General features: G+C 38.8%; 2 protein-coding genes across 2 annotated transcripts; one reads left to right on the top strand and one right to left on the bottom strand.

Moving 5' to 3' along the window:
* Positions 1-5,002: 5,002 nt before the first annotated feature.
* LOC149029572 (protein YABBY 4-like) lies at positions 5,003-7,442 on the top strand. Its single transcript, XM_089151022.1, has 7 exons — positions 5,003-5,257; positions 5,371-5,523; positions 5,621-5,738; positions 6,563-6,611; positions 6,775-6,850; positions 7,015-7,089; positions 7,177-7,442. Exons 1-7 carry the CDS (start codon positions 5,165-5,167, stop codon positions 7,243-7,245), a joined length of 633 nt encoding a protein of 210 aa, XP_089007148.1. The 5' UTR covers positions 5,003-5,164; the 3' UTR covers positions 7,246-7,442.
* A 13,608-nt stretch (positions 7,443-21,050) lies between these two features.
* LOC149029571 (monocopper oxidase-like protein SKU5) lies at positions 21,051-24,726 on the bottom strand. Its single transcript, XM_089151013.1, has 9 exons — positions 24,450-24,726; positions 24,203-24,312; positions 23,835-24,105; positions 23,589-23,727; positions 22,481-22,847; positions 21,960-22,325; positions 21,787-21,865; positions 21,387-21,583; positions 21,051-21,287 (listed from the first exon to the last, which is right to left on the bottom strand). The coding sequence occupies exons 1-9, from the start codon at positions 24,588-24,590 to the stop codon at positions 21,191-21,193; spliced, it is 1,767 nt and encodes a 588-aa protein (XP_089007139.1). The 5' UTR covers positions 24,591-24,726; the 3' UTR covers positions 21,051-21,190.
* Positions 24,727-25,294: the final 568 nt, after the last annotated feature.

Below are 25,294 nucleotides of genomic sequence, written 5' to 3'. Positions count from 1 at the left end.
TTGGGCTTTGGGCCTATGAATAACTATGGCTTAGGGTTTCTAAGTATATATATATATATATAGATAGATATTCTCTAGTAACAAAACATTGTAAGTTGGTTGTTTTCGAGAAGAATATAGTGAAGAACCTAGTGCTGAACATAGCCTCACATTGAGGTGAACCAGGATAAAATCCGTGTCTCCTTCTTTGTTTTCTATTCGATTGTGTGTGATTGATCTCTCTAATTCTAACAGCTTCTTTGGATAAAAATGGAAAAGAGAACATCTGGACATACTACTATGCAGGTTAAGATGCTCAGAAGCTCTTAATCCTTCTACACACATGGATTTGGCTTTAAAGTCACAGTAACCCGTGAACTGTCCATGCAACACACTTCAAAGATTGAACTTTTACTTTGGTGCTTCAACTTGTTTTCAAGTAATACTCGTAACAGAAGGAACACAAGGAAAATCAAGGGAAAAGTATCATCAGCTCCACCATTGTACTTGAAACAAGAAAAAGAAAAATGGGCATTTAGAGAGAAGTCCTGTAAAAGTCAATGAGAAGTACAAGAAGATTGAATATATATCAATTAATTCTGACATCCTGCATTGTATCATATTGGGCTGGTGAGTTATATGCAGGCTAATAAGTTCACAGTGTGAAAGTAGTACTGTATGGAACCGCAATATAAATTCAAGAGACCTGGAAAAGCTTAAGAATGATGTTTTAACTCAGTGAACCGTGGTCCATGTTTTCTTTTTCTTTGATCAAATGGTCCATGTTTTCAAGGATTAAAAGTATGATATTAGTTTATACGTATTTTATATTGAATATAATTGATACGATATATTTCGATAGGTCTCTCTATTGGGTTGCAATTAAATGCATTGATCTGTATGATACAACATACATACAATATATATACTATACATTCATATAGGAGATGATATGACTCTTAAAATCATAATACTCTAGACATTAAAAGGAGTATCAAGACCACAAAGGAACCCTTATTATTGGAATTAGTTTTCTAAAGACATTGAACACCAAAAAATTAAGTAATCACAAAGATTCTGATTGGACCATTTGAAAGTGTGGCCAGAGATTCTTTATTATCGAAGTCCTTTGATTCAAGGAGTTATCTACCAGACCACGCCCACTCTTCGTCTTTAATGTGAAAAGCACCGACCCTTGTACCTTCTTCCAAAATTAATTTGGTTTGGGGAAGATTTAATGATAGAGATAGAAGCAAGTACAAGTTGTGGACCTGTAGCTTCAAGCTCATGTGAAACACTACTGAAGACCCCAGTGATCAAACACCCGAGAGAGAGAGAGAGCTACTAGATTAGATTGCATTTTGGTCAGCAATAATTCTACAGAAATCAGACAACATGTGAACTACTTGTGGTGCGGTCCCCAGAGATACCTAGCTTTTCTTTAAAGCTAACCCAGTCAGACTTATTTTCACTTACTCAAGCTCTCCCACCCAGTTGTCCTTACTCTTTAGCTTTACAGCTTGAGATTTCAACCTGAGACAGCTCAAGTGCAGTAACTGCTAGCTTCACCTAGCTTTTACCCAGAAAAAATAAAATAAAAACTGAGTCACCTAGCTAGTAGCTAGGGTCCTAGACTCCCAAGTCCCAACTCAAATGGGTTGGCTTTGTTACAGCAAACACCAACAAATGAACAAATGAACAACGACAAAAAAAAAAAATTAAAAGAATACAGATATTTAACGGAGTTCGTATACTAATGTAGTATATTACGTCTACGACAATGAAGAACTTTTTACTATGTAGAAAAAGAATAGAATGAAGATCTGTCAACCAATTGTCACAATGGTATTACAAGAACTCAACAAAACCTTACAGTAAAATTCAAAAAAATAAATAATAATAATAATACTGTGACCTTGTAGGCGAACGTAATTAAGGTACATATATGTTGATTTTAATCAGGCACACAGGTCGAATCCATTGGATCGAGTCAAGCTTTCTACTTCATCACAAATCTCCAAAATTGAGTCATTTGAGTTTTCTACCCCTTAGTAGGGAATACATCTTCAAAATCAAGTAACATAACAGGCTTAGGCTGATCCATCCGAGTTTTGGGCATTGTCTCATTCTGGGTTGACCTGATGGGTGCTCTAGTTCGCTACGTTGGCGAGGGTTGTCCTGTTGCTGCTTCTCTATCCTACAAAATTGATCTCATCTCTTCTGTGGGGTATCACTGTTCATATCGTTGCAGATAGATCACGCATTTGTCTATGGTAACAATCCTTGCAGGCTATTTGCCAATTGCCATGAATGTAAGGATGGCACGTTAGGTTATCTAACGATCCAAAAACCCAACCACTGTGGTACGTCTAGGGTCACAGAGGAGGCAAACCACTCTACGGCTCCAAAGTTTCAGACCTGCATGCGTTCATTTTCGCCTTTATCGGGTTCTACCCCACCAAGGACAACTATAAGGCCACCATAGCGTATTTCTCAGACACAGAGAGAGAGCGAGAGAGCGAGAGAGGGAGAGAGAGAGATCCTCACAATCTAGATTGTAGACAACAGTGGCGATACCACATCAGAGCCTTTTGCAGGTAAGAATGGCTTTTCCCTACCCTACATGTAATGATGTTTGCATGCATGAGCTGAGCAGGGGATCCATTATAAGAACGTGATTAATACTGAAATACAAAAAGGGAGATGAAGTAGATGACAAAACCCCAAGAACTTGTTTCGTTTTCTGATAATTTACACGATTAAATATTATTACATGAAGGGGAAATCAAGGCATGCCCAACTTCTGTTTTTCTTTCTTTCTTTTTTTTTTTTTGTAAACCTGAAAATTCGAGTAATTTGGTGGCGACGTTCAGAGATCAAGGGACTCTTGCTGTGGTGGTTTATACATTATATGTTTCACAGAAGCGTTTGCCATGGGTTCCAACTTCCAACCCATTGGAGGAGCCAATATTCCATCACTGATCACTGTGCAGTCAAGCCTTGAGCTGTAGAAATTGAGACCCAACAGTAAACGCCACTATATGTGTACGTGTTCTGGTGTTCATACCCCACAGATTCCATTCCTCTCCACACAAATAAAAGAAGAAAAAAACACTACATGTGTCATCATTGATTCTTCTTAGTTCTAACAGTGAAAATAAGGTACTTTTGTCATTAGCTCTAGCCCTAGAAACAGTACGGGAACTCTAAGGTCTTATCAATCTGGCATAATACAGGTACGGTCTACCTTTCAAGCTACTAAATGGAGTTGCGGATGTGTTGTCAAAGTCATATAAACCACAAAAGATTGTATTCCCTCGTAAGAACCATACTGTATGTTCTGGTGAATCTGGTCCATGGTTCATCCCCCCCATCTCTTTCTACTCACTGCATCTGATGTATCATATCTATGGGCTTTGTTGTTGCAGCTTCCAATTATTAATCTTCTCTCACCTATCCAGTCTTCATATTCAGAACCGACCAATTGATGATCGACTCATTATGAAGAACCATTAATTCCTCATTTGAGTTAGGTTGTTGTTGGACAACATAATTTTTATCGAACAATAAATCAAGGAAGTGCTAGACTCGAGGGTTTTCTTGGATTTTATGTTTATTGGATTTATGACATATTTACATGAAATCATTTATAAGAACAAACTATTAACTATAAACAATTATCATTTGAGAAGATCAAAATTCAAAGTTCCTAAGAGTTGGCACAACAGTGAACGAATGATCACTTACTCTGGGAAAAGAAATAATTTGCATAAGAATCATCAAAGATCCTCTCTTTGTACCGACACCCAAAAAAACATAAATAGTGATAGATCTCTCTTTCCATGCTAGTTTGCTGTGAGTGGAATTGATCAGTGGGATGAACCTCTACTTTTAGGGCAATTTTAGGGAAGAAGGAAAGTAAGGAGCCATGGGTTGCATGTGGATAGATGGTGATGGTTTTCGAACCCATGTAAATAGAATGAGAGCCATCTTTTTCAACAAAGTTGTAGCTACATTGCTACTTTTGTAAATAAATCAAACTGAAAGAGGAAAATTAGCAAAGGAAGGAACTCTAAAAAATGTTTGGAGGGAAAGTGGAAAGGGAACTGTTTCAGACCTAACCAAATTAGCCTTACACGGACAAGAATGAAAATAATAGGAAATGGGTTTCAGCAAAGGACAAAGGTGCCTGGCAAAGTTAAAGGAAGAAAGGATATTGGTCTTACTGTTCTACTTCACTAACTTTCTTTTGAATACATATGTGTGATTGTGCCTATGCTTGTGTTAGTCTTCTGTTTTGGGTGAGATGTGTGCAAGAGAGAGAGAGAGAGATGGGTAAGATGAGCTGGTAGGGTTGAATGGTTTTTTTTTTGTTTTGGTAACCAGGTAAGGTTGAATGGTCCAATCTGTGTAAGAGAGCTTTTTGGGTTCATCTTAGCAGAGAAAATTAAGAGATTAGTACTGAAGCAGAAAGACATGCTAGAGATGGAGAATTCCCCGGTGCCCTATGGGATCTTTGTAAGCTTATTGCCCGAGAGTTACAAGAGGGTCCCTTCTTCTATTGTCCCCCACAGCTCTCCTCTATTAACTTCGAAAACAACAGGTGCTAATCAATCCACGCACACGTCCCTTTCTTACTCCTCTCCCACCTCTGCCGCTCTGCTGCTTCTCTTTCTCTCTCTCTCTCTCTCATTATCGGGAATGGCATCCACACAGTCGCTTACTTTTTAACCACAGGCGTATGTTAGAGCTAGCTAGCTGGAAGATGCCTTTTCTGTTCCCCTCTACAGTCTACACTTCTTGTCTTGTACATACACCTCGATGTTTAAGCTATCTGAATAGAAGTGAAATTTTTTTTTTTAAATCAGCATCAAGGGGAAACCAGAAATAAGAAATATAAAGCGGGATTTGCTGGTCTTCTTTCTTTTTTCTTTCTGGGTTCCTATATCAGTCTATCGGTGTGGTTCTATTTGTAGCTCTTCTTCTTCACACTTTCTCCTTCTGCTTTTCTTCCTCCAACCGCTCCTCTTCTCTCCCCAGTTCTCTTCCCTCTTTGCTTTCTCTCTTTTCCTGTAACTAGAAGAGCATATCCAAAGCAGTTCATCTGTCAATCAATCAATCAATCAAAAGTCACCCTATCAATCAATCAGTCAAATCAGTCAATCCAATCAGGGAGAAAACTAAAATGTCATCCTCTTCAACCTTTACACTGGACCACCTCTCTCCTTCCGAGCAGCTCTGTTACGTCCATTGCACGCTCTGTGACACCGTTCTCGCGGTATCGTTCCTCCTGATATTAGGGTGTTTTCCAAATTAGATTATTAGGCTTCTTTCTTCTTATTCTTCTTCATCTCTTACATGTAAGAAAGTTTCTCAATTTCATGGCTGCAGGTGAGCGTTCCTTGCAGCAGCTTGTTCAAGAATGTTACCGTTCGATGCGGTCACTGCACCAACCTACTTTCTGTCAACATGGGTAGCTTACTCCTTCCTGCAAGTCAGCTTCACCTCGGTCATGCTTTCTTCTCTTCTTCTCACAATCTTCTGGTATACCAAAACACTGTATATATAGTAGTTAAGTGATTCTGTCAATACTACTCGAACTCATGGTCTTGAGTTTTGATATTTCATGGCTGTGTTGCAGGAAGAGATCCCAAGCCCACAACCAAACCTTCTGGTGGATCAACCTAACCCAATGGACCATCGGGTCTCAGGTCGTGGAGTTGCAGATGAGCTCCCTCGACCTCCTGTTGTTAATAGACGTAAGTTGCTAGCTTCACTTTCTTCACTTTTGATCTCATGCAGGGTCTGGTATCACTCTCAAAACCATAATCTCAGATGGCTGTTTTTTTTTTCTTTCCTTTCTGTATTTGCTTCGCTCGGATATAGCAAACCCATTTTCTCTTTCATTTTTCTTCTTCTCCTTTGCAATTATTAATCTAGGTCTACAAGGCCAACCTTTCGATAGAGCATCAATAAGAATATAACTTTGGGAAATGCATGATATTTATGCTGACACCTTCAAAAATTCAAATCTCTAACTTTTCTAGCCTGGATTTTTTTTTGGGGGGGGGGGGGGGGAGAAACCAAATTCATGTATTTGTTGAGCATAATGCGAACCCTAAAAACATTGCTGCAATTTCTTCAACTTGAACCCAAAAACCCATTTGAGATATTGAGATTTAAGGTAGGATCAATAATTCCACATCGAGTAGGCACGATCATATATGAATAACAACGACTTGAACAACCTTCCCAAGTAGAGCTTTTAATGAAGTTCTCTTTGGTTGAATTTATCTGAATTAGGGTTCATATCTTTTTCACTGCTGTTAGTTAACCATATAATTAAAAGCCCTTTTCAGAATAACTGAAATTTCATCACCTTTTCTTTTTTCGTCCGGAAATACAGATAACAGACACACCATATAAGACGAATTTTTATCTTCTTATATATTTTCAGAGGGAAACGAGATAAATAGAGGTGATGATGAAGTGATGATGGGGGAAGTAGGTTACAAGTAGAATTCTGAGAAAGTCAGCGAAGTGTTATTAAATTTGTTTTTCTGTTCTGCCATTGTCTGACCAGCTCCGGAGAAGCGACAGAGAGTCCCATCTGCCTACAACCGATTCATCAAGTGAGTAATAATGACAAGTGTGGAACATTTATATTTATATTTATATTAAAAATAAAGACAGAAACATTCAAACCATTTTTTCTGCATTAAAATCTATGTTACTTTGGGTAGCACATGGATGAGCTTTTGACATGCATCTATCAATCTATCTGCCCTTCTGCAGGGACGAGATCCAACGCATCAAGGCTGGAAATCCTGATATAAGCCACAGAGAAGCCTTCAGTGCAGCTGCAAAGAACGTAAGATCCAAGAAGATTCTAGGGTTAATTTCCCATCTCCTTAAATTTCCATCTTTACTTCGAAACTAGGGTTTCAATTAATCTTTTTCTTTCTTCTCTTCTTCTTGGCTGTTCTTGATCTGTGGTTACTTCCAATTTGTTTGTTTTTGCAAAATGTGTTTCAGTGGGCCCACTTCCCGCACATTCACTTTGGTCTTCTGCCAGACCAGACTGTGAAGAAGACTAACGTGCACCAACAGGTACTGCTACGCACTTTTACTTGTATTGCTGTTCTCAGTACCACAACCCATCTCAATCGTTTTAATTCTGTGTTTTGGCATGTGAAGGAAGGAGGTGATGTTATCATGAAAGATGGGTTTTTCTCTTCCACAAATGTTGGCGTGTCACCCTTCTAGGAGGTCCCATGCAGTGTATTTGTTAGATTTCTTTTCTGTCTCTCTCTCTCTCTCTCTCTCCCTCTTTCTCTCCTTCCTTTTGAGGAGAAATTGCTGGGAGAGTTGATTGCTTAAGATTTGGTTCAAGAATGCAGAAGGGTTCTGAGTCTTAACAACTTCAATTTCATTAGAGACAAACTGCAAATTTATGGTGTCACTGTTGATGGTAGTATGCATCTATGTTGGATCTTCAATGTCAATCTTGTTTCTGAAAAATTGTTGCTTGGAGACTTTAAACTTGCTAAATCCAAATATGTGTTAGTAGTTTTTATTTTATACTAGTGCTGGTATTACACTTGTTATATATGATGCTCATAAATTAGTGGTACCATGTACCAGTAATTCTTCTACCATGCACAAGTGCATAAAACAGTTTTTACTTATGCAAATAATATCATTTATTATCCAATAACTTGAGGCATGTTGCTTTAGAATATTAATGCCCTATATCAGGATGATAAACCAGCATGCTTTGTTATCCAAGTTATAGAACATCATCCCATTGATCTATGATTTCCAAACTTGAGCATAGTAGTTTCTGATAGTAATTCTTTTAATGGAAAAATTTATCACTTAATCAAAGTTTGAACCTGGATATGATATTCATCGGTGAATGCATGGAATCGTTTTGTTCTTCACCATCATAAGTTTGGGCTTGTAGCTACTGATAAAGTAGAGTCTAAGCACACTTTAGAAGGAAAGAAATACATGCATTTCTTGACAATTAGCATGCTCTGGAATTCCACACCTCAGGATTATAATTCAACTGACAACCAAAAGGTCCAATCTTGAATGATCAATTGCAAGTTATAGATCACCTACCAATGTGATACGCTACAGGAGGATTACGATGGAGATCTCCTGAAATACTCAAATATAGCATTACAAACTCTCAAACCAAAACTTTAAGTTGAAAACCCCAATTATCATATAATACTGACAATGAATGTGAGGCATATAAAGTAAAACCCAACTGTTACTCCCCCAACTACTAGGGAGTGGGGCTCATGGCACCTAAACCCTACTGGGTGACATGGTTTTTTTTTTTTTTTTTGGTAAGAAATAGATTCATTAAAATCATTAAACAACAGGGCAAACAAACACCTAGACAGCCTAATTACAAAGATCAAGAACCCAGGGAGAGGAAATAGGCCAAACCGTCTTGTTTGCCAAAGACACGGTCATCCTAACTAGGGAATGAGCAACTGAATTAGCATCCCTAGAAATAGATCTAACCACAAAATCCACCCGAAGAGAGCAAATATATTGAATGTCTTCAATGAGTGGGCCCACTTCAAGAAGTGGGAGGATTTTCTAATTAACCATACGAGCAAGAGACAAGTTGTTTGTCTCAACAATCACCTCGCAAAAACCACCTTCCATCATAGCTAACAAACCTTCTAAAACAGCAGTGGCTTCGCCCACCAAAACTGAATGAGACTGACATGGGATTGATAGAGCCAGCAGTGGGGCACCGCTAGAATCACGAACAATGCAACCACAAACCCCAAGAGATTCTTTGGAAAGCCAAGAAAAATCACAGTTCAATTTCAGCTGACCAGCAGGAGGGAAAGTCCAATACTGACATCTCAGTCTAGTTCCGGATGGACCAACAAACCATAAATGCCAAACACAACAAATCCTCCTCTACCGAACGATTAGAGAGAGTAAGTAATCGCCACCCATTAAGAAGGGCTGGTAAGCTTACTAGTTGATTGCTCCTAATAACTGCATCCAAATTACATCTAAACTAGATAGCTCTCGCATATGGACAATCAAAAAGCATATGATCAGTTGTTTCACATTCGCACCCACATCTTATACACCCAGGGTCCACCATGATTTGTCACCTCAGAAGATTATCTACAGTAAGGATACCTTGATTTCCTGCTTTCCAAATGAAAGCTTTAACCTTTGGTAGGCATTTACTTTACATATGGTCATCCATCCCTGGGAATTAATTTGTGTCCAATAATGCTGTCTGGATGATGATGCTTCAAGACTCATTTGGTCATCTCTCTGATTGGACAAAAGATGATAAGAGCTTTTAACTGAGATGTGACTATTCTTTGATCCACCCCATATTAATTTATCTCTAGAAAAGAATCTCCTTAATCTAATTTTCAAGATAGCTTCCACTTCTCTTGGAGAGAATAATTGATTAAGTAGACCATGATTCCAGGTAGGTTCTCCATTATTTATCAGATCTGAGACCCTAGATACCTCAACTCCAAAAGGCTTTTGAGATTGAATTTTAAAGCCAGGTAAACCAGGAATCCAACTAGATTTCCATACATCAACGAAAATGTTAATGTATCCATCTAGATTCCCATAGTTACCTCTTCCTTAACCATTCTTTCTTAGTAACATAATTAAATTTCATGGTAGAACAACGAAAATACAATTTATCAAAAGTGGAAAACATAGAAATAGATCATCTAATGACAACTACAAATTCTAATTATATGTACCAATAAGTACAATCATCTATATTTCAAAACCACATTAGCTATTGAATTGAACATATATTATTTTATACAAACCACTAATATACTTGGATACAACTCTTCTATGAACTGAAATAGCTAGTATTATCAAAAGAGACCACGGGATCTCAATTCTGCTCTTTGATTACTATGCCGTTAGCTTTGTCCCTTTGATTGTCTGTCTATATGTGGTAATGGGGTATGAGCAACATTAGCCCAGTCAATATTTTAATACGATTATGTAATATATTAAAAAGAAAACATGCATTTGCTTCAAATAATTTCGTCTCTTTAGAAATACTTGTTAATGCATTGCATGTGTTGCGATAAAAACAATCATTCTTAAAACACATGTTCCGAAAACATTTCTAAAACTAAAATATTCAAGCTCTTTCAAATATTTTATTTTCTCTTTCTCTTCCATTACAATCATAAGCCTAAGAATATCTATGGAGTAGGCACATCTCTCTAAACCACTGCAGTTGCAATACCACCAAAATGGTGTAGAAGTGGTTACATTCTTTGGACACAAAGCCATGTACAACTCATAGGCTACTATCATCGGCTTGGACCATATCTTTCCACTTTAATTTTGATCATAATGCCTAACAGGACTTATAATAGGACAGTGCTCGTCAGCACGATGTCTTTTATTCAATTTCAATATTGCATTAATTAAACTTTTCCTTTAATGGTTTAAAATGCAAGGATAATGAATAATCCATAATTAAATAAATCCACTAGATTATTAACAAAACTTGTAAAACACCTACATGTATGCACATTAATCATGCATAGAATAATCATATATTGAATCAATTAATTATTATTGTATTGGTTATATGCATCAAAATGCATAAATCTTTCAAATGAGTTATGATGGTTAAAAATATAGTAAAATTGTACATAGCATGGATTGAATCATAATACTCACATATTCACCGTTTGGTTCTTGTCTTTTCAAATCAGATGCTTTGCTAAAAAATTTCTGTTTTACCCCTATATTTCCAATAATACCAAAACTTACTCTATTTATAATAAGACATGTGCAATCATAGTATAGGGCCAATTTATACGGTACAACTCAAAACCAACTCTGATTGGCCAGATTCCAGTACTTCCTTGGCTCTTTTGACTACTTTCTGGTCAGATTTGAGGTTTCTCATAAATATAAGAAATGTAGGTCTTTGAGTTCTCTTTCCAATGTATCTTTAAGCTCTCAATTTCAATGCTTAATGAAGAAGTTACAGTTGATTATGTATGTGGGGGTAACTCTATCAAAAGAAAGAACAACTGAACTGGTCGACAACCCGGTTCCGAATTAGGGATCCCATATGCCAGTCGAACTTCTAGGGAAATTAAGAAGCTATGAGTTCCGAACAGTCTAAGCTTGGAGAAATTTTACCTGTTGGGTGTCTGCTTTGATATGAACAAGTCCCTGAAATTCCCAAAATAAGGAAGATTCGATATCCTTGTACCACTTCCGCACTTCACTCTCTTTCTCTCTCCAGCCCACAACTTCTTCTCTCACTCTCTCAATTTTTCTCTTTCTCTTCCAAACGAATTCTTCTCTTCCCTCTCTATTTACTTCTCTTTCTCTCTCTCTCTCTTCTCTCTCTTCTCTTTCTTTCTCCATGCTAAAACCCCCTCCCCCCGTATTCCATTTTTATAAGTAAAATATTGGATTTATTTATTCTCATTTAACCCATGTTGGTGGTAGGGAAGGCATGAGACGATGGTGGGTGGTGGGAGGTGCCACCACCTCCTTCCTTCACCATTTTTTTTCCCACCACCTCATCCCTATAGTTCACTTATTTTTTTATTATGTTACTTATTTATTATTTTATTTATAAGTTTTGGTGACATTTATTTACTAGTGTCACCACAAGCTCTCCATTGTTCTAAACGTCACCACTTGCTCTCCCATTCCTCTAAGTCTCACTAATTACTCTCCCAAACCTTTAAGTGTCACCACTTGTTTTTCCATTCATCTCCTTGTGACCAAAGGCCTCCTTCTCTCTCTCTCTCTCTCTCTCTCTCTCTCTCTCTCTCTCTCTCTCTCTCTCTCTCTCTCTCTCTTATTATTTTTATTTCATAAACTTCACTTCACCAATTCACCTCCCCTGCAACGCTTTCTCACCGAAGGCATTTTGATATATACATAATATCATTTATACAATAAAATCTCAATGGGTCTTAGTCAGCAAATTGTGGGCCCACCTTGGGGGGTCCACCTATGGAGTCTATGTCGAGGTTGACTTCCTAGTACCTCTAGGAGTAGATATGCTGGTCATTTCCCGTCTTGAGTTCAGTCTAATTCCTCCATATGAAAGACCGATGGACATAAATGCATTTTGATCCAGTCCAAATGACACTAATTATTTAATTAACCATAATATTGGGGCATACCAACGCAGTATTAGAATAATAATATAATTAGATGCGGTGCATCACACCAACGGAATAAATAGGTCGACCAAGTCAAACCATTTCATACCCTATGTTAGCATTATAGATCTTAGAAAACTGGTCATTCAAGTCACCACCAAAATATGTCAAAGCAGGTCAATCTTCAAACAAGTTTAAGCATTTGACGCAAATTGTTGCGCCCAAATTTGACACCTTGAACAAACCACACTTGAATCCGGTTGAACTTGCTTTCCTGTCCAAAAAGAAGGCTGAGTACGGGCTGACTCGGGTGGTTGGATAGCTGCCTTTGAAGGTCAAGTCAAATTTGAGTATAGCAACACCCTAGAGATGGGTTTAGAACTGCATGAGCTAAAAATCTAAGAGATAGTTATGGGAGTAAACGAGCATTACCATTTGGGGCATTTATAGTGAAACCTGACTCTTCGTAACCGTTGGATTGTTCACCTGGTGTAGATCCATTACTGGGGGTGCCAGGTCACAAGCAAGGTTTAAAGTATCGGTATCGAATATCGTATCGGTCAGGTCTTTTAAGAGACTTATTGTCCCCATATCGACTATTGTATCGCTCTGGATAATGTATTTTACCGTAGTTCAATAGAGAGACATATCGAAATGTATCGTATCACTTGGGTCAAATATGGATACGTATCTGCTAGTATCATATAGTATCGTGGGATACTTTAAACCTTGGTCACAAGAATGGAAGCTTCATTGTGTCCTATTAAAGACTAGAATAAGCACTATAGCCAAGGCCAAACTTGACAACTTTGCACCTTCCCAAGAAAGATTGAAGAGAATGTCACCTCACCATCTCTACTAATAGGTACGATTATTAAAGGGTTTCCTTAGGGGCAAAGTTTGCTTTGTGGGATCCAGCTGGCGTTGTGCACAAAAGATATCCTCGACCACTTCTGCTCTAGCTGGATTCTTGACTTCCCTTCCTATGGACCCTTGCTTGACCAAAAGGGATCGGGTTTTACGGATTTAACCCATTAGTCGGGTGATAACCTCTGGAGGCACTCTAGTGTAGCCCCTTGGTCCTATGTACTCCGAGTCAACCATGGTTTGAGGCCGGCTCGTTATCCTTGATGAATTTATGAACAACAAGTATCAGTCATACATCATGCAAATATTTTGCAGATATTGTTAAATATGATAAAAGTATCATGGAGATGCCAATGCAGAACTGTTCTACTAGTTGAAACCAACACCTCTTAGTGAAGAGGTCATGGATTCGACTCTCGCTGAGGCATATTAATATCTCATCCCCTGGCTTAATAAAGCCCCTTTGAACCAAAAAAAAAAAAAAAGTATCATGAAGATAAAAATGGCATAACATGAAAATACTTCTATGAACTTAACGTGCTTGTTCCTTCTTGATCTTCAGAAAACTTAATTAAGAATTGAACAGTACTCCCCAAGAATTAGGTGTGTTGAAGTATTAAGTTTATCAAAACCATCTAACAATTAGGTTCATTACCTAAGCAAATTTTGGTGTACACTGTATGAGAGGAAGAAGTTAAATAATTGTCCTCTGTGCTGGGTATGTAGGATCTAATATATAGTGATGGTAACAAATATAAGGAGAACTGGACAAAAACAATTACTACAACAAAAGCGGGTTTATGACTATTTTCTGTAATAGAAGGTAAAAGAATGCAATTGCAACAGCCTATAGCTACAAATTACTTGCAGTTTTTTATCCATTGTTTGACGTGAGGTCACTAATTAATTCTGCAGCTATAGAGAAAAAACCATAGGTGAAGCATACTCTATAGCCATGGATGTATAGCTGAGGATTTTTGGCGACAAACCTATAGCAATGGATTTTCAGATGCTAATGCTACCCCCATGCATCAAATCTGTAGCTACAAAGCAACACAAGCAACAGGATTTTATTGCACAATAGTGTTAAAAAAATCTGAAGATGTTCAAAAATCACAATGCCCAGGTAAGAAAGGCAATGGGGGAGAGGGTGGGGCAAACCCAAACCTCTAACCATTGCTCTCAACTTGGTCACCTTGGCAATCGTAAGTTAATTGGGTTAAAAGATAAGCTTTGATCAATGCTAGCTAACACTGTTCACAAATTGGAAATGTACTTGAATTGAAGGACAACGAAAACATATCTAAACTTTCTGGAAAAAAAAATTTCTCATGAATATATTGCACCATCTAAATTATTGCTAGGAAAAGCATGCCTAAAAGAATGCAATGGAAGCCACCAAAATACCCTTTGATCCTGACCAAAGCATCCACTAGGGCAACACAATTATGCACGAATTCTTACCACCTGATCAGGTTGCTTCTTCATTGTGTTCCCTCCCGTGGATATATACCTAGAAAGAAAAAAAATACAGAAAAATACAAGCTATGCAACCTCAACTCCTCCTCCTTTACATGGCAAGCAATTTCACATCCAACGCCAAAATGCTCATCATGAAACCCAAAATTTTATCATCAATTAAAGTTATTTGTTCACGATGCTAGATGCTCAATGCAAATTATCTACTTCAAAAATAACAGAAAGTTATGGACCAGTTCTTCACCAAAGTAGTCAAGAACAGATCAGCTGCCAACCTAGTTTTGTATCTATATGTTACACGTCAGCTTCCCAACGAAAGCCAGCAACTTACCACCATAGCTCCACCTGTCCCCCCACGTTGATCCAATCGACCAAGCAAGCTTCCCGCCTTTATGAAGGATTATGCCTTCTAGAATACTCTCAGGTTGTTAGCTATGGAGGGACATGATTGCCTATGATCAGATCTGATATAACAAACCACAAGGTCTAGAAGTCTTTAAATGTAAGTGAATGCAGAGAGATGGGTATGAATGAATTGAAGTCCTATTTCTGATTTTTCAATCTTCTGCTAACTTCCTTCCTCTTTTCTAATTCATCCTTTTCTCCACACTTTACTCAAAGAATGTAACATTTGGTCCAACCTACCGGATGCCTATGGCTGAAGGAACCAGAGGTTGACAAGCTGAAGAATTACTGCTAACAGCTGAGTTCAGCATCTACCGACCATGCTAGTAAGAGTGGTTCCCTCTAGGAAGCTATAGCAGAACAGCGAAACACGCTGGCTGAGCAACACGTTATGTTAGCTGAGATAACGACTAAATTAACAGCCATGGATGGAAGAAATTTGTTGGGATCTCCAACTTCAAATAACAAAGGGATCTTAGGATCGTCTCCAGGAACCTCCAATAGTTCCAATTCTATCCAGGCGAGATCAGCAGGAGTAGATTTTCCGAAATTTGATGGAACAGATCCAATCGAAAGGATTTTTCGCGCCAATAAGTTAATTGATATCCATGGGATATCAAAGGATCAACAATGCTCAATCTGGCATCAATTCATATGGAAGGAATAGCTCTCCAGTGTTTCCAATGGGTGAGCAAGATGAAACTCTTTTCTACCTAGTTAGCCTTCACTTGAGATCCACTTCGGACCGACAAATTTTGAAGATCCAAGTGCTTCTTTATCCAAACTGATGCAGACAAATATTGTCACCGACTATCAAGCTCAGTTTGAAGCTCTTGAAAATCGATAGACAGTTTACCAGTCTACTTCCTAGTCATTTGTTTCATCTCCAATCTCAAATCTAAAATCTGCAGCAAAGTCAAGGCGTTCAGACCAACAGAGCTAATGGATGCAATGATGCTAGCTTGAATACAAGAACAAAAAATCAGTGAGACTAAGAAGAATTTCATGTGACCCACACCCTTGGCAACCAGAATCACTCCATCCTTCTTGCCATCATCAACAACCAACTTGCCAAAAATCCCAACACTACCGGCACCACCTATCAGTGTACCTTATAAGAAATTAACTCTTGCAGAGATAAAGGCTCAACTAGACAAAAGGCTTATGTTACATCTGCGAGGAAAATACACTACAGGGCACCGATGTAAAAACAAACAGCTCTTCCTACTTGAGTATGAAGAAGACAATGAAACAAAAGGAACCATGGAATCACATCAACCTGGTATGACGGGGCAAGCCAAACTAAGTGTACCAGCCAGGCCAAGAGATGTTTTCTCTCATGGGCGTTGATTCTACAACCACATTACACTTAACAGGTTTCATTGAGGGTCAACCCGTTCAAGTGCTCGTTGACAGGGGCAGCACTCATAATTTCATTAGAAGTGAAGTGGCAAAACACCAAGATCTAACGGTGGAACCAGCACGCAGCATTTTAGTATTGATTGGTGATGGAAACAAATTAGCGTGCGAAGGGTTAGTGTGAGGGATTCCCATCAAATTACAAAATTACACCACTAATCTTGATGCATGTGTTGCTTGTATCAGGAGTAAATGTCATAATAGGGGTGCAGTGGATGGCAGAACTCGGGCCCATCATTTTTTATTATCGTCAGATGACCTTGCAATTCCAAGATATAGATCGAACGATCCTGTTACATGGGGCCACAAAGCACGTTCCAATACAATTACAATACCATGGGTTGTGCAACGCTTGTTCGGCCCATAATGCCCACAAATCAATTGGGTTTTTGCTCCATCCTATTACGATTGGAGCTGGTCTCAAATAGTCGGCCCATAATGCCCACAAATCAATTGGACCTGCAAGCATTACTAGACCTATATTCTGAAGTTTTTAAAGAACCAACAGGACTTCCACCAGAATGGGCCAACAATCATGTGATCCATTTACAGAAAGGGGACTAACCGATGAACGTTCACCCACATCGTTATCCTCACTTTAGAAAGAGGAAATCGAATGACAAGTCATCAGAATGTTAAGCAGCGGCATAATAAGACCAAGCATTAGTCCTTTCTCTTCATAATGTTGCTCGTTAAAAAAAAAAAGATGGGACCTAGAAATTCTATGTGGATTACCGCACGCTCAACACCATAACAATCAGAGATCGCTTTCCTATACCTACTGTCGATGAACTATTCGATGAGCTTTATGGCACCTATTTCTTCTCAAAGATGGACCTTCGTTGTAAGATACCACCAAATTCATGTAAGACCGGAAGAAGTAGAAAAGACCACCTTTCGTACACACGACGGACATTACAAATTCCTCGTAAAATGCCCTTCGGACTCACTAACGCACATTCAACATTCCAAGCAGCCATGAATCAAATCTTTCTCCCTTACCTGCGTCGATGTGTGCTTGTCTTCTTTGATGATCTACTAATATACAACACAAATTGGGAAAAACAACTGCAACATCTTCACCTTGCACTTGAGACCCTACGACAACATCAACTCTATGCAAAAATGAGAAGTGTTCTTTTGGTAAAATTGAGATTGAACGTTTGGGGCATGTTGTTTCTGGAAAGGGGCTCTCTTTCGATCAAGCAAAAGTAATTGTAGTTTCAGCTTGGCCAATTCTCAAAAATCAAAAAGAAGTAAGAGGGTTTATGGGTTTAATATTGGGGTATTATTGCAGATTTATCAAAGGCTATGGCCAAATCACCTTAGCGTTAACTCATCTCCTTCAAAAAGGAGAATTTATTTGGACCGAGGCAGCCGAGCATGCTTTTCGTCGCTTACAGATGAGCCTGATACAAGCACCACTGCTAAAGCTTCCAGATTTTTCTCAACCATTCGTGGTAGAGACCGACGCCTCTAGCGGAGGAATTGGGGCAATCTTATCTCAGCAAGGCCGCCCAATTGCGTATCATAGTCACAAATTGACACCAAGATTACAGGCGGCTTCTACATATGCACGAGAAATGTTTGCTATTACACAAGCAATAACCAAATGGAGGCAATATTTACTTGAGAACAAGTTTATCATCAGAACTGACCATCGAAGCCTTCACGAACTCACCGATCAAATAATCCAAATGTCAGAGCAACAGTATTGGATCAGCAAACTGCTCGGATTTAATTTGAAATTCAATACTAACTAGGGAAACACAACTAGGGAGCTGATGCTCTGTCTCGAAGGCCTCATCTATATACCTTCGCAATAATTTCTCCATCACCCATTTTTTTGAGACTCTTAAGGCAGAAACAAAGGATTCCAAAGAATTCAAACGCATAAGAGAGGGCCTTCAGCTCCACATTGATGACCACCAAGATTATGAGGATCGCAATGGCATCATTTTGTATCAAGTAAGGATTCTCCTTCCTATAACTTCTAGTCTACACCACAAGTTTCTTAAGGAATGCCATGACTCACCAATGGGCGGCCACGAAAGTTATATGCGCACGTTAAAATGCCTTACTGCTAATGTATGGTGGGTAGGACCAGCAAAGGAGGTCCAACACTACGTCGTTGAATGCCAAATATGCCAGCAATTCAAGTCCCCTACTCAAATCTACTTCAGCCATCATCAGTCCCAAAACGAGTGTGATTGATCATCTGTCTAAGTATGCACATTTTATCTATCTTCCTACTGGATTTACAAGTGCGCACATCACTGAGACCTTCACCTCTAATGTGGTGCGACACCATGGAATTCCTTGTTCAATTGTTAGCAATAGAGACTATTTTCGTCAGCCACTTCTGGAAGGAGCTTCATTGTCTTCAAGGCACCACCTTGGCATATAGTACCGCCTACCACCCCCAAACCGACGGTCAAACAAAGATGTTCAACCGAACTCTTGAAATGTATCTCTGCCAATTTGTTTCTGACGCACCACAGAAGTGGAACAAGTTCTTGGGATGGGCTGAGCTATGGTATAACATTGCTTACCATTCTACCATTAACACCATCCTTTATCAGGTGTTATACAGTAGACCCCCTCCAACACTGAGTAGATACATACCGCACTCCACCACCAACACTATTGTTGAAGATGAGTTACAGAGCCGCAAAGAAATTTTGACCAATTTGAAAGCTAGTTTGGGCAGAGCTCAAGCTCACATGAAGGAGCAGACTAATAAATGCTAGCATGATAAAGAATACTAGGTAGATGATTGGGTTTTGTACGCCTAAAACCATATTGTCAATCATCTGTTACCCATCGTCTCAACACTAAGCTTGGCCAGAGCTATTATGGACCTTACCAGATTACGGAGAGAATTGGGAAAGTAGCTTATAAAATCGCCTTACCTGAAGGATCATATATTCACCCTGTTTTCCATGTTTCAGTCCTCAAACCCTATATGGGAGATCCATCTCCATTTGCTTCCGCACTGCAATTACCCCCAAAAGAGCTCCGCCCAATCTCCATTCTCCAAACACACCAGGTGCTTGCAATAGGGAAGCCTATCACCCAGCTGTTTGTTCAGTGGGAAGGACTTCCTTTAGAGGATGCTACATGGGTCGCACTCCGTGCCTTTCAGCAACAGTTCACTGACTTCAACCTTGTGGACAAGGTTGATTTTGATGGGGAAGGGAATGTTACACATCAGCTTCCCAACAAAAGCCAAAAACTTACCACCATAACTCCACCTGTCCCGCCATGTAGATCCAATCGACCAAGCAAGCTTCCCTCCTTTATGAAGGATTATGCCTTCTAGAATACTCTCAGGTTGTTAGCTATGGAGGGACGTGATTGCCTACGATCAGATCTGATGTAAAAAACTACAAGCTCTAGAATTCTTTAAATGGAAGTGAATGCAGAGAGATGGGTATGAATGAATTGAAGTACTATTTCTGATTTCTCAATCTTCTGCTAACTTCCCCTCTCTGAACTTCCCTCCTCTTTTCTAATACATCCTTTTCTCCACGCTTTACTCCAAGAACTGTGACACTATAGCTCAAGCTTGTGATCAATATTGACACTGCCACAGCCTATTGATTCAGATACACAAGGTAGAGTTGATTTCCATAAGCATCCCTTCACTGGATACTCAACTGAACCCATAACTTATATTGACACTTTAGAATAACAGTTGGAATTAAATACAAAAGATAAGATCGAGAAACTATGCTTTACAACCAGTTTTACATGAGTCTCACCTCGGATCAATTGAAAGATGTATGTGGAAATCCGAATGAAATCATCATCAGCGGAGAAGATTGACCCAGGTATTTGCAGAACAAAGTGATTTTCAGTGCAATGGCTTGGTGAGAAGAGCCAAAGTTCTTTTATACTGCGGTATCTCAATGTTCAATATTTCTTTCTTGCCAGAGGCGCCCTCCTGCAGATTTCAGGTTCTAAGCTCTGGAATCCATGAGAATTGTTAACAAATGAATGTAACTCTTCACAGAAAGCAAAATGAAATGCAAAGCCCAAAAGCAGGGCAGATTGGGGAACACTTGCTCTGCACTTTGAATGCTGACAGTTCGCCCAATCCGGAAGCCTGGAATCACTGTGAATCCCGAATTTTACCAGGATTTAGAGCTTTGCTCATGACATTCTTCAGATAAACAATGGAGAAATCAACCTCTCTCCATCTGAAAAACCTCAACAACAGGATCAAACGCAAAGGCTAATTTAAGAAGCATCCATATTGAGCTAGCCATGATCAAAATGACTCATAAGAAAACTGAGGATGACATCCAAGAATCCAGCACCACTATTCCATCGTGGGGTAGACAAATTGTTGGTACTTCTTGTCACAAAATGTTGCAAACGCACCATTTTGAAAAGAAGTCAACTCTCAAAGTATGAACGATAATATAATAACAATTTCCATTTAACACTAAATAACAGCCCAAGTTCTCCATGTGTCGATTTGTATGTGCTGAAGGGAATCAATGAAACCACCAATGAAAATTTTTAAACGCACATTTACATTTGTTTCTCTGGAAAGGGAATCAATGGCGAATCAGATGGTATCAAGATTTGGGACTTCATGATCAGTACATAAAATTAAGATGGAAAAGAATGAAATGTCCCCAATATCATCCAGAATTACAAGTGACTGGGGTGTAATGACCTAAAAACAAACAGGTCAGTAAAATCACTACAGAGAAAATTTTAACATTGACAGGACTTTCTGCACAAAGGACACACAGAATCACCCCAACCAGGGATGCTTCCCACAAGCAACAGGAACAAGAAAATCCATCACAATACCATAACCATCAGAGAACTTCAACATGAAGAGCTGCTTAGCTGAAAATGAAAACAGCAAAAAGAAGGAACATCTCTAATATGAAGTGCAGCTTTGATCTTCCTCCTCTGATTGATGATGCTGCATTTTTTCGCCTGAAAATTTTAATGGAGGTTAGTTCCCATTCTGTTGCACAAATAACAAACATTATGAAAAATGGAGAACAATTGGTGAAGAAGAGATTGAATTCCTACTGCAATTTCGATAGTTGACCACAATATAAGACATTTTCTGGCTTGGACATTTCAGTCTTGTTGGTCTTTTCTGGATTGACAATACGCAGATAAGTTTCTTGACCAAGATACCATGAATCAAGGTTTTCTGTTCTCAAATTCCAAACCCCAACATTATCAAGCGAGACTAAAATAGCTGTCCATGCCCCTGGGAAAACCTACAAAAAAATATATATATTTGTATGAGAACTTGTAAAACACTTCACATCCAAAATATGCTTTCACATTAATATAACAGTTTAATGTTTCATGATTTACTGTCGTCATTTTTATTGTAACTTAGAATAGGTCCTGCAAGAAATAAGCTCAATGAGAGTTCTGATGAATCAACAAAAGAACAAGCTAGAAAACCATGGAATACCTGTACTGTTGACCGAGCAACTGCATCCCATTTATTGTATGAACCCCTGTTGTTCTCTGTCCATTCCCCATAATCCATCCTGCAACCAGATGAACAAATCTAACTCTGAACACCAGCACAACGAATCATAAACTCATAAATATCAGTGGCATTAAGGAGAAAGGTTTGCTTACCCAACCACAAAAAATGCATAACCATTCAAGTGAAAGCTCTGGACTGTTGTATCATTGTTTTGTAATACTATCTCTATAAATCCCTTATATGTAGCATTAATCACTGATGCTTCCATTTTGGGTGTTCCATTAAGAGGCTTTTTGGGAAAATCAAGCTTGTATACTCCTGTCAAATTATGATCATCTGCAAGCCTGATTGGTGTGGTGGGATTAACGTATGAGATCCCACTAAGTAGTGCCCGGCGTTTTCCCTTTATCGTCATAGCTGGAGTGTTCTTCAGAAAATATGAATCAGTCACATTAATTGAACCATATCTATAAGATCCCTGAGGATTAGGACGTGCACCACTGGCGGAAACATTCCACCTGAAGTTTTCAGAAACAAAAATCAGAATTCATGCTAATACAACATATATAAACTTCTTGGAAGATTTAATTTTCTTCGTGCAAAGGGAACCCATTCATTCCAAACGAGAAATGAAAATAAGAAGATGAATTTCAAAGAGATAAACTGCACAAACCTGATGGATTTTGCCTGGTTCATTGAGAAGCTCTTGTCATAAACATCATTTGGTGGATCGGGTAGAGGACCACTGGCTTTACCCTTAGAATTTGTGTAGTGCAAGATGGCAACACCTGTGACTCTTTGCCAAAGAGATTCATTCACAAACCTAGCACTTGCAACAATGTAATAATCCGTACTTGCATTCTGGTCCATTGTAACCAAGAAAGAATAAGACTGTCCGACATGAATATCCAGGCTAGAATAGTTTTGTTGCGTTGTATATGAACCTTCTGTCTCTACAAGAAGCAGGTTATGGTTTTGGATCCTGAAGTTTAAACTAGTTGAGATTCCAACATTATGGACCCGAATACGGTAAGTTTTTCCTGTCTCAAGATCAAAGCATTGTTAATTAGAGTACTTCGCAATCTGAGTAGAGGTAGTATCAAGAACAGCTTCAATGTGACACAAAAGGGCAAACACAGACCATGTCAAGTAGAGAAACTTCTCAAATATGAAAAATAATGTGTTGACCTCGAATTATTATTAGTAAATAAAAATAGAACATATGTTGCTCAATTTTAACCATCTAATACTTCACCTCTTTGGTAGAAAACTGGCAATTATATTAATTGATTAAAAATATACAATGGTTTTAAAAATTATATGTATATGTCAAACATTAATGACAGATCAGATACAAATTTCAGTATTTAGAAGTAGAACAGAGGTATATCCTTGGGTGAATAGTAGATGGTATGAGATCTAAAAGAACTGACTGATAAAAATAAAAAACAAGATGTTTGCTTCATTAAGTCTGGCAACCGAAAATTAACCCTCCATGAAGATATTCATCGGCTTATGCTAACTGATAATAATTCATCAAAAACAAAATTTTATTTTCTGAATTCATGGTCCATTCAAGATGCCTCACAAATTATTGAATGGCTGATCAATGCCTCACAAAATTGGCTACATTGTGAAAAACTCAGAGCCCAAAAATCTTAACTTTTCTTTTAGCAAGACAAATATCCTAACATTGTCTTATGATGAATGAATAATCAGTAAAGCTAAAATGTGGAAAATTCAGAGACCAAATGTCCTAAAATTGTCTCATGAATATATACCTGGGTGGACTTCGATGGTTTCATATTCAATTCCTTCCGGAACAAGGGTGGTGTTGTATCTATAAGGACCCTTCCCGTTGATGAGAACTCCATCCGGCATGCCAAGTGTCTTTCCCGCATCAAGGGTCGTCCTCAAATCCTGCAACCCAAAAATAGAAACAGAGCATCATCTCACGGCCTTGAATCAAGGTTCCAAGAACAACATTCGCAGAGACAGGCGACCACGGAGCAAACAAGAAGACTAACCGGGTGGTTTCGAGTGTACCAGTCACCAATCAAGATGGTGATATCTCCATCAGGAGTGGAAAATGGAATGGAAACTACGGGACGGTTATTTATAATTATACCACCATAACCTCCCGCTGCTCTTTGAAAATTGAGAGAAGGGAAGTAGAAGAAGCTTCCGATTTGATCTTTAACCTGAAACTGATAAGTCCAATTATGATCCTTAGGGATAGGACAATTAGTACCGAGAACACCATCTTGCCAAGAATTACGGCGATGTTGAATGCCATCCCTGTACAAAAGAAGGGTTGTTCTTACACTTGTATCGCCAGTACAACACCCAAAGCATAACCGAAAGAAACAAAGAAGACAGAGTTGAATCTTTTTACCAAGTATAGAGGATTTCTTCATCCAAGTTGTTCATCACATTAACCACAACATTGTTATTGGTAGTCACGTTAATAGTAGGACCTGGAAACTGCCCGTTGATCGCGATCACCTGCAGTTTCAAATAGACAAAAACACAACTGTCAACGAATCGCAGAAAAGTATAAACCAGAAAAGCTTCAAACCACAGATTAGATAGGAGTGAAGGAGCCGAGAAATGTATTAAAAAGAGAGATTGAAGAAGAAAACCTGCTGCTCAACACCCAGTGGTGAAGCTTTTGCGTAAGAAACTGTCCAGTCATAGGAAACAAAGGGATCTGCGGCGAAAGAGAAGCTGAGCATTGCAGCAATGCAGAACAAGAAACACGAGAAAACCCCAATTGAAGCCATGGATGGATGAGAGATTTGATTGACCAGACACAGAAATCTTCCTGGTTCCAAGATTTTACATAATCACTCACAGACTGATATTTGAGACGACGATTGACGAGTGAAGGAGTGTTTTGCTTGTGAACTGTAGCGGCTTTTTGTGGAGGCACTGTCGATTACTTCTTTCAGTAACCGCTACTTCTACGCGGCCAGCCTTACTCGTTATTACAATACAAACGCGCTGGCCGCGTGTGAAAGGGATTTGCTGGTTTCTAGGTTTTCAATCCGGTCGTCAGCCCAAATATTTGAATATTCGGAATTAAATATGAATATATTATTACTATTGTCCTTTTTTGGTACGAAAAAGATCGTTCGAACCTTCTAAATCTGCAAATTCCAACCTGTCAGCATGAATTTAAAGTTTTTTAACAATGGAAAGAAATCCCCTTCGATGCTAGTTCAGGTCGGGTCGGGTCGGAGCATATTGGAGCTGAGGTTGTCCGAACCGTTACCTCACGCTTATTCGGCGCCGCGTAGCTTTTTCAGCGTTGCCATGTTCTGCGGAATTGCCACGTCAGATGAACACAATGCGTAGATCCACGTGGAAATCTTTTATATCTTCTCACTTTACGCCCCTATCCTTCTAATGATTTAAAAACTTTACGTGCCTTTTGTATTTTACGGTGGAAAGAAAGACAAATTATTTACCCAAAAAAAAAAAAAAA

This window comes from Hakea prostrata, chromosome 1 (genome assembly GCF_041222555.1).
Source record: "Hakea prostrata isolate BN-2017 chromosome 1, UWA_Hpros_2, whole genome shotgun sequence".
NCBI classification, from domain to species: Eukaryota; Viridiplantae; Streptophyta; class Magnoliopsida; order Proteales; family Proteaceae; genus Hakea; species Hakea prostrata.
Note: the sequence above shows the minus strand (reverse complement) of the source record. Positions and strands in the feature narration are given on the sequence as shown.

Coding starts and splice junctions, on each gene's coding strand:
- LOC149029572 (XM_089151022.1), top strand. CDS start 5,165: ATGTCATCCTCTTCAACCTTTACACTGGACCACCTCTCTCCTTCCGAG. Junction 5,739..6,562: donor ACCTCCTGTTGTTAATAGAC/GTAAGTTGCTAG, acceptor TTGTCTGACCAG/CTCCGGAGAAGCGACAGAGA. Junction 6,612..6,774: donor GCCTACAACCGATTCATCAA/GTGAGTAATAAT, acceptor GCCCTTCTGCAG/GGACGAGATCCAACGCATCA.
- LOC149029571 (XM_089151013.1), bottom strand. CDS start 24,590: ATGGCTTCAATTGGGGTTTTCTCGTGTTTCTTGTTCTGCATTGCTGCA. Junction 22,326..22,480: donor AACCAGGCAAAATCCATCAG/GTTTGTGCAGTT, acceptor TGAAAACTTCAG/GTGGAATGTTTCCGCCAGTG. Junction 21,866..21,959: donor TATGCATTTTTTGTGGTTGG/GTAAGCAAACCT, acceptor ATCTGGTTGCAG/GATGGATTATGGGGAATGGA.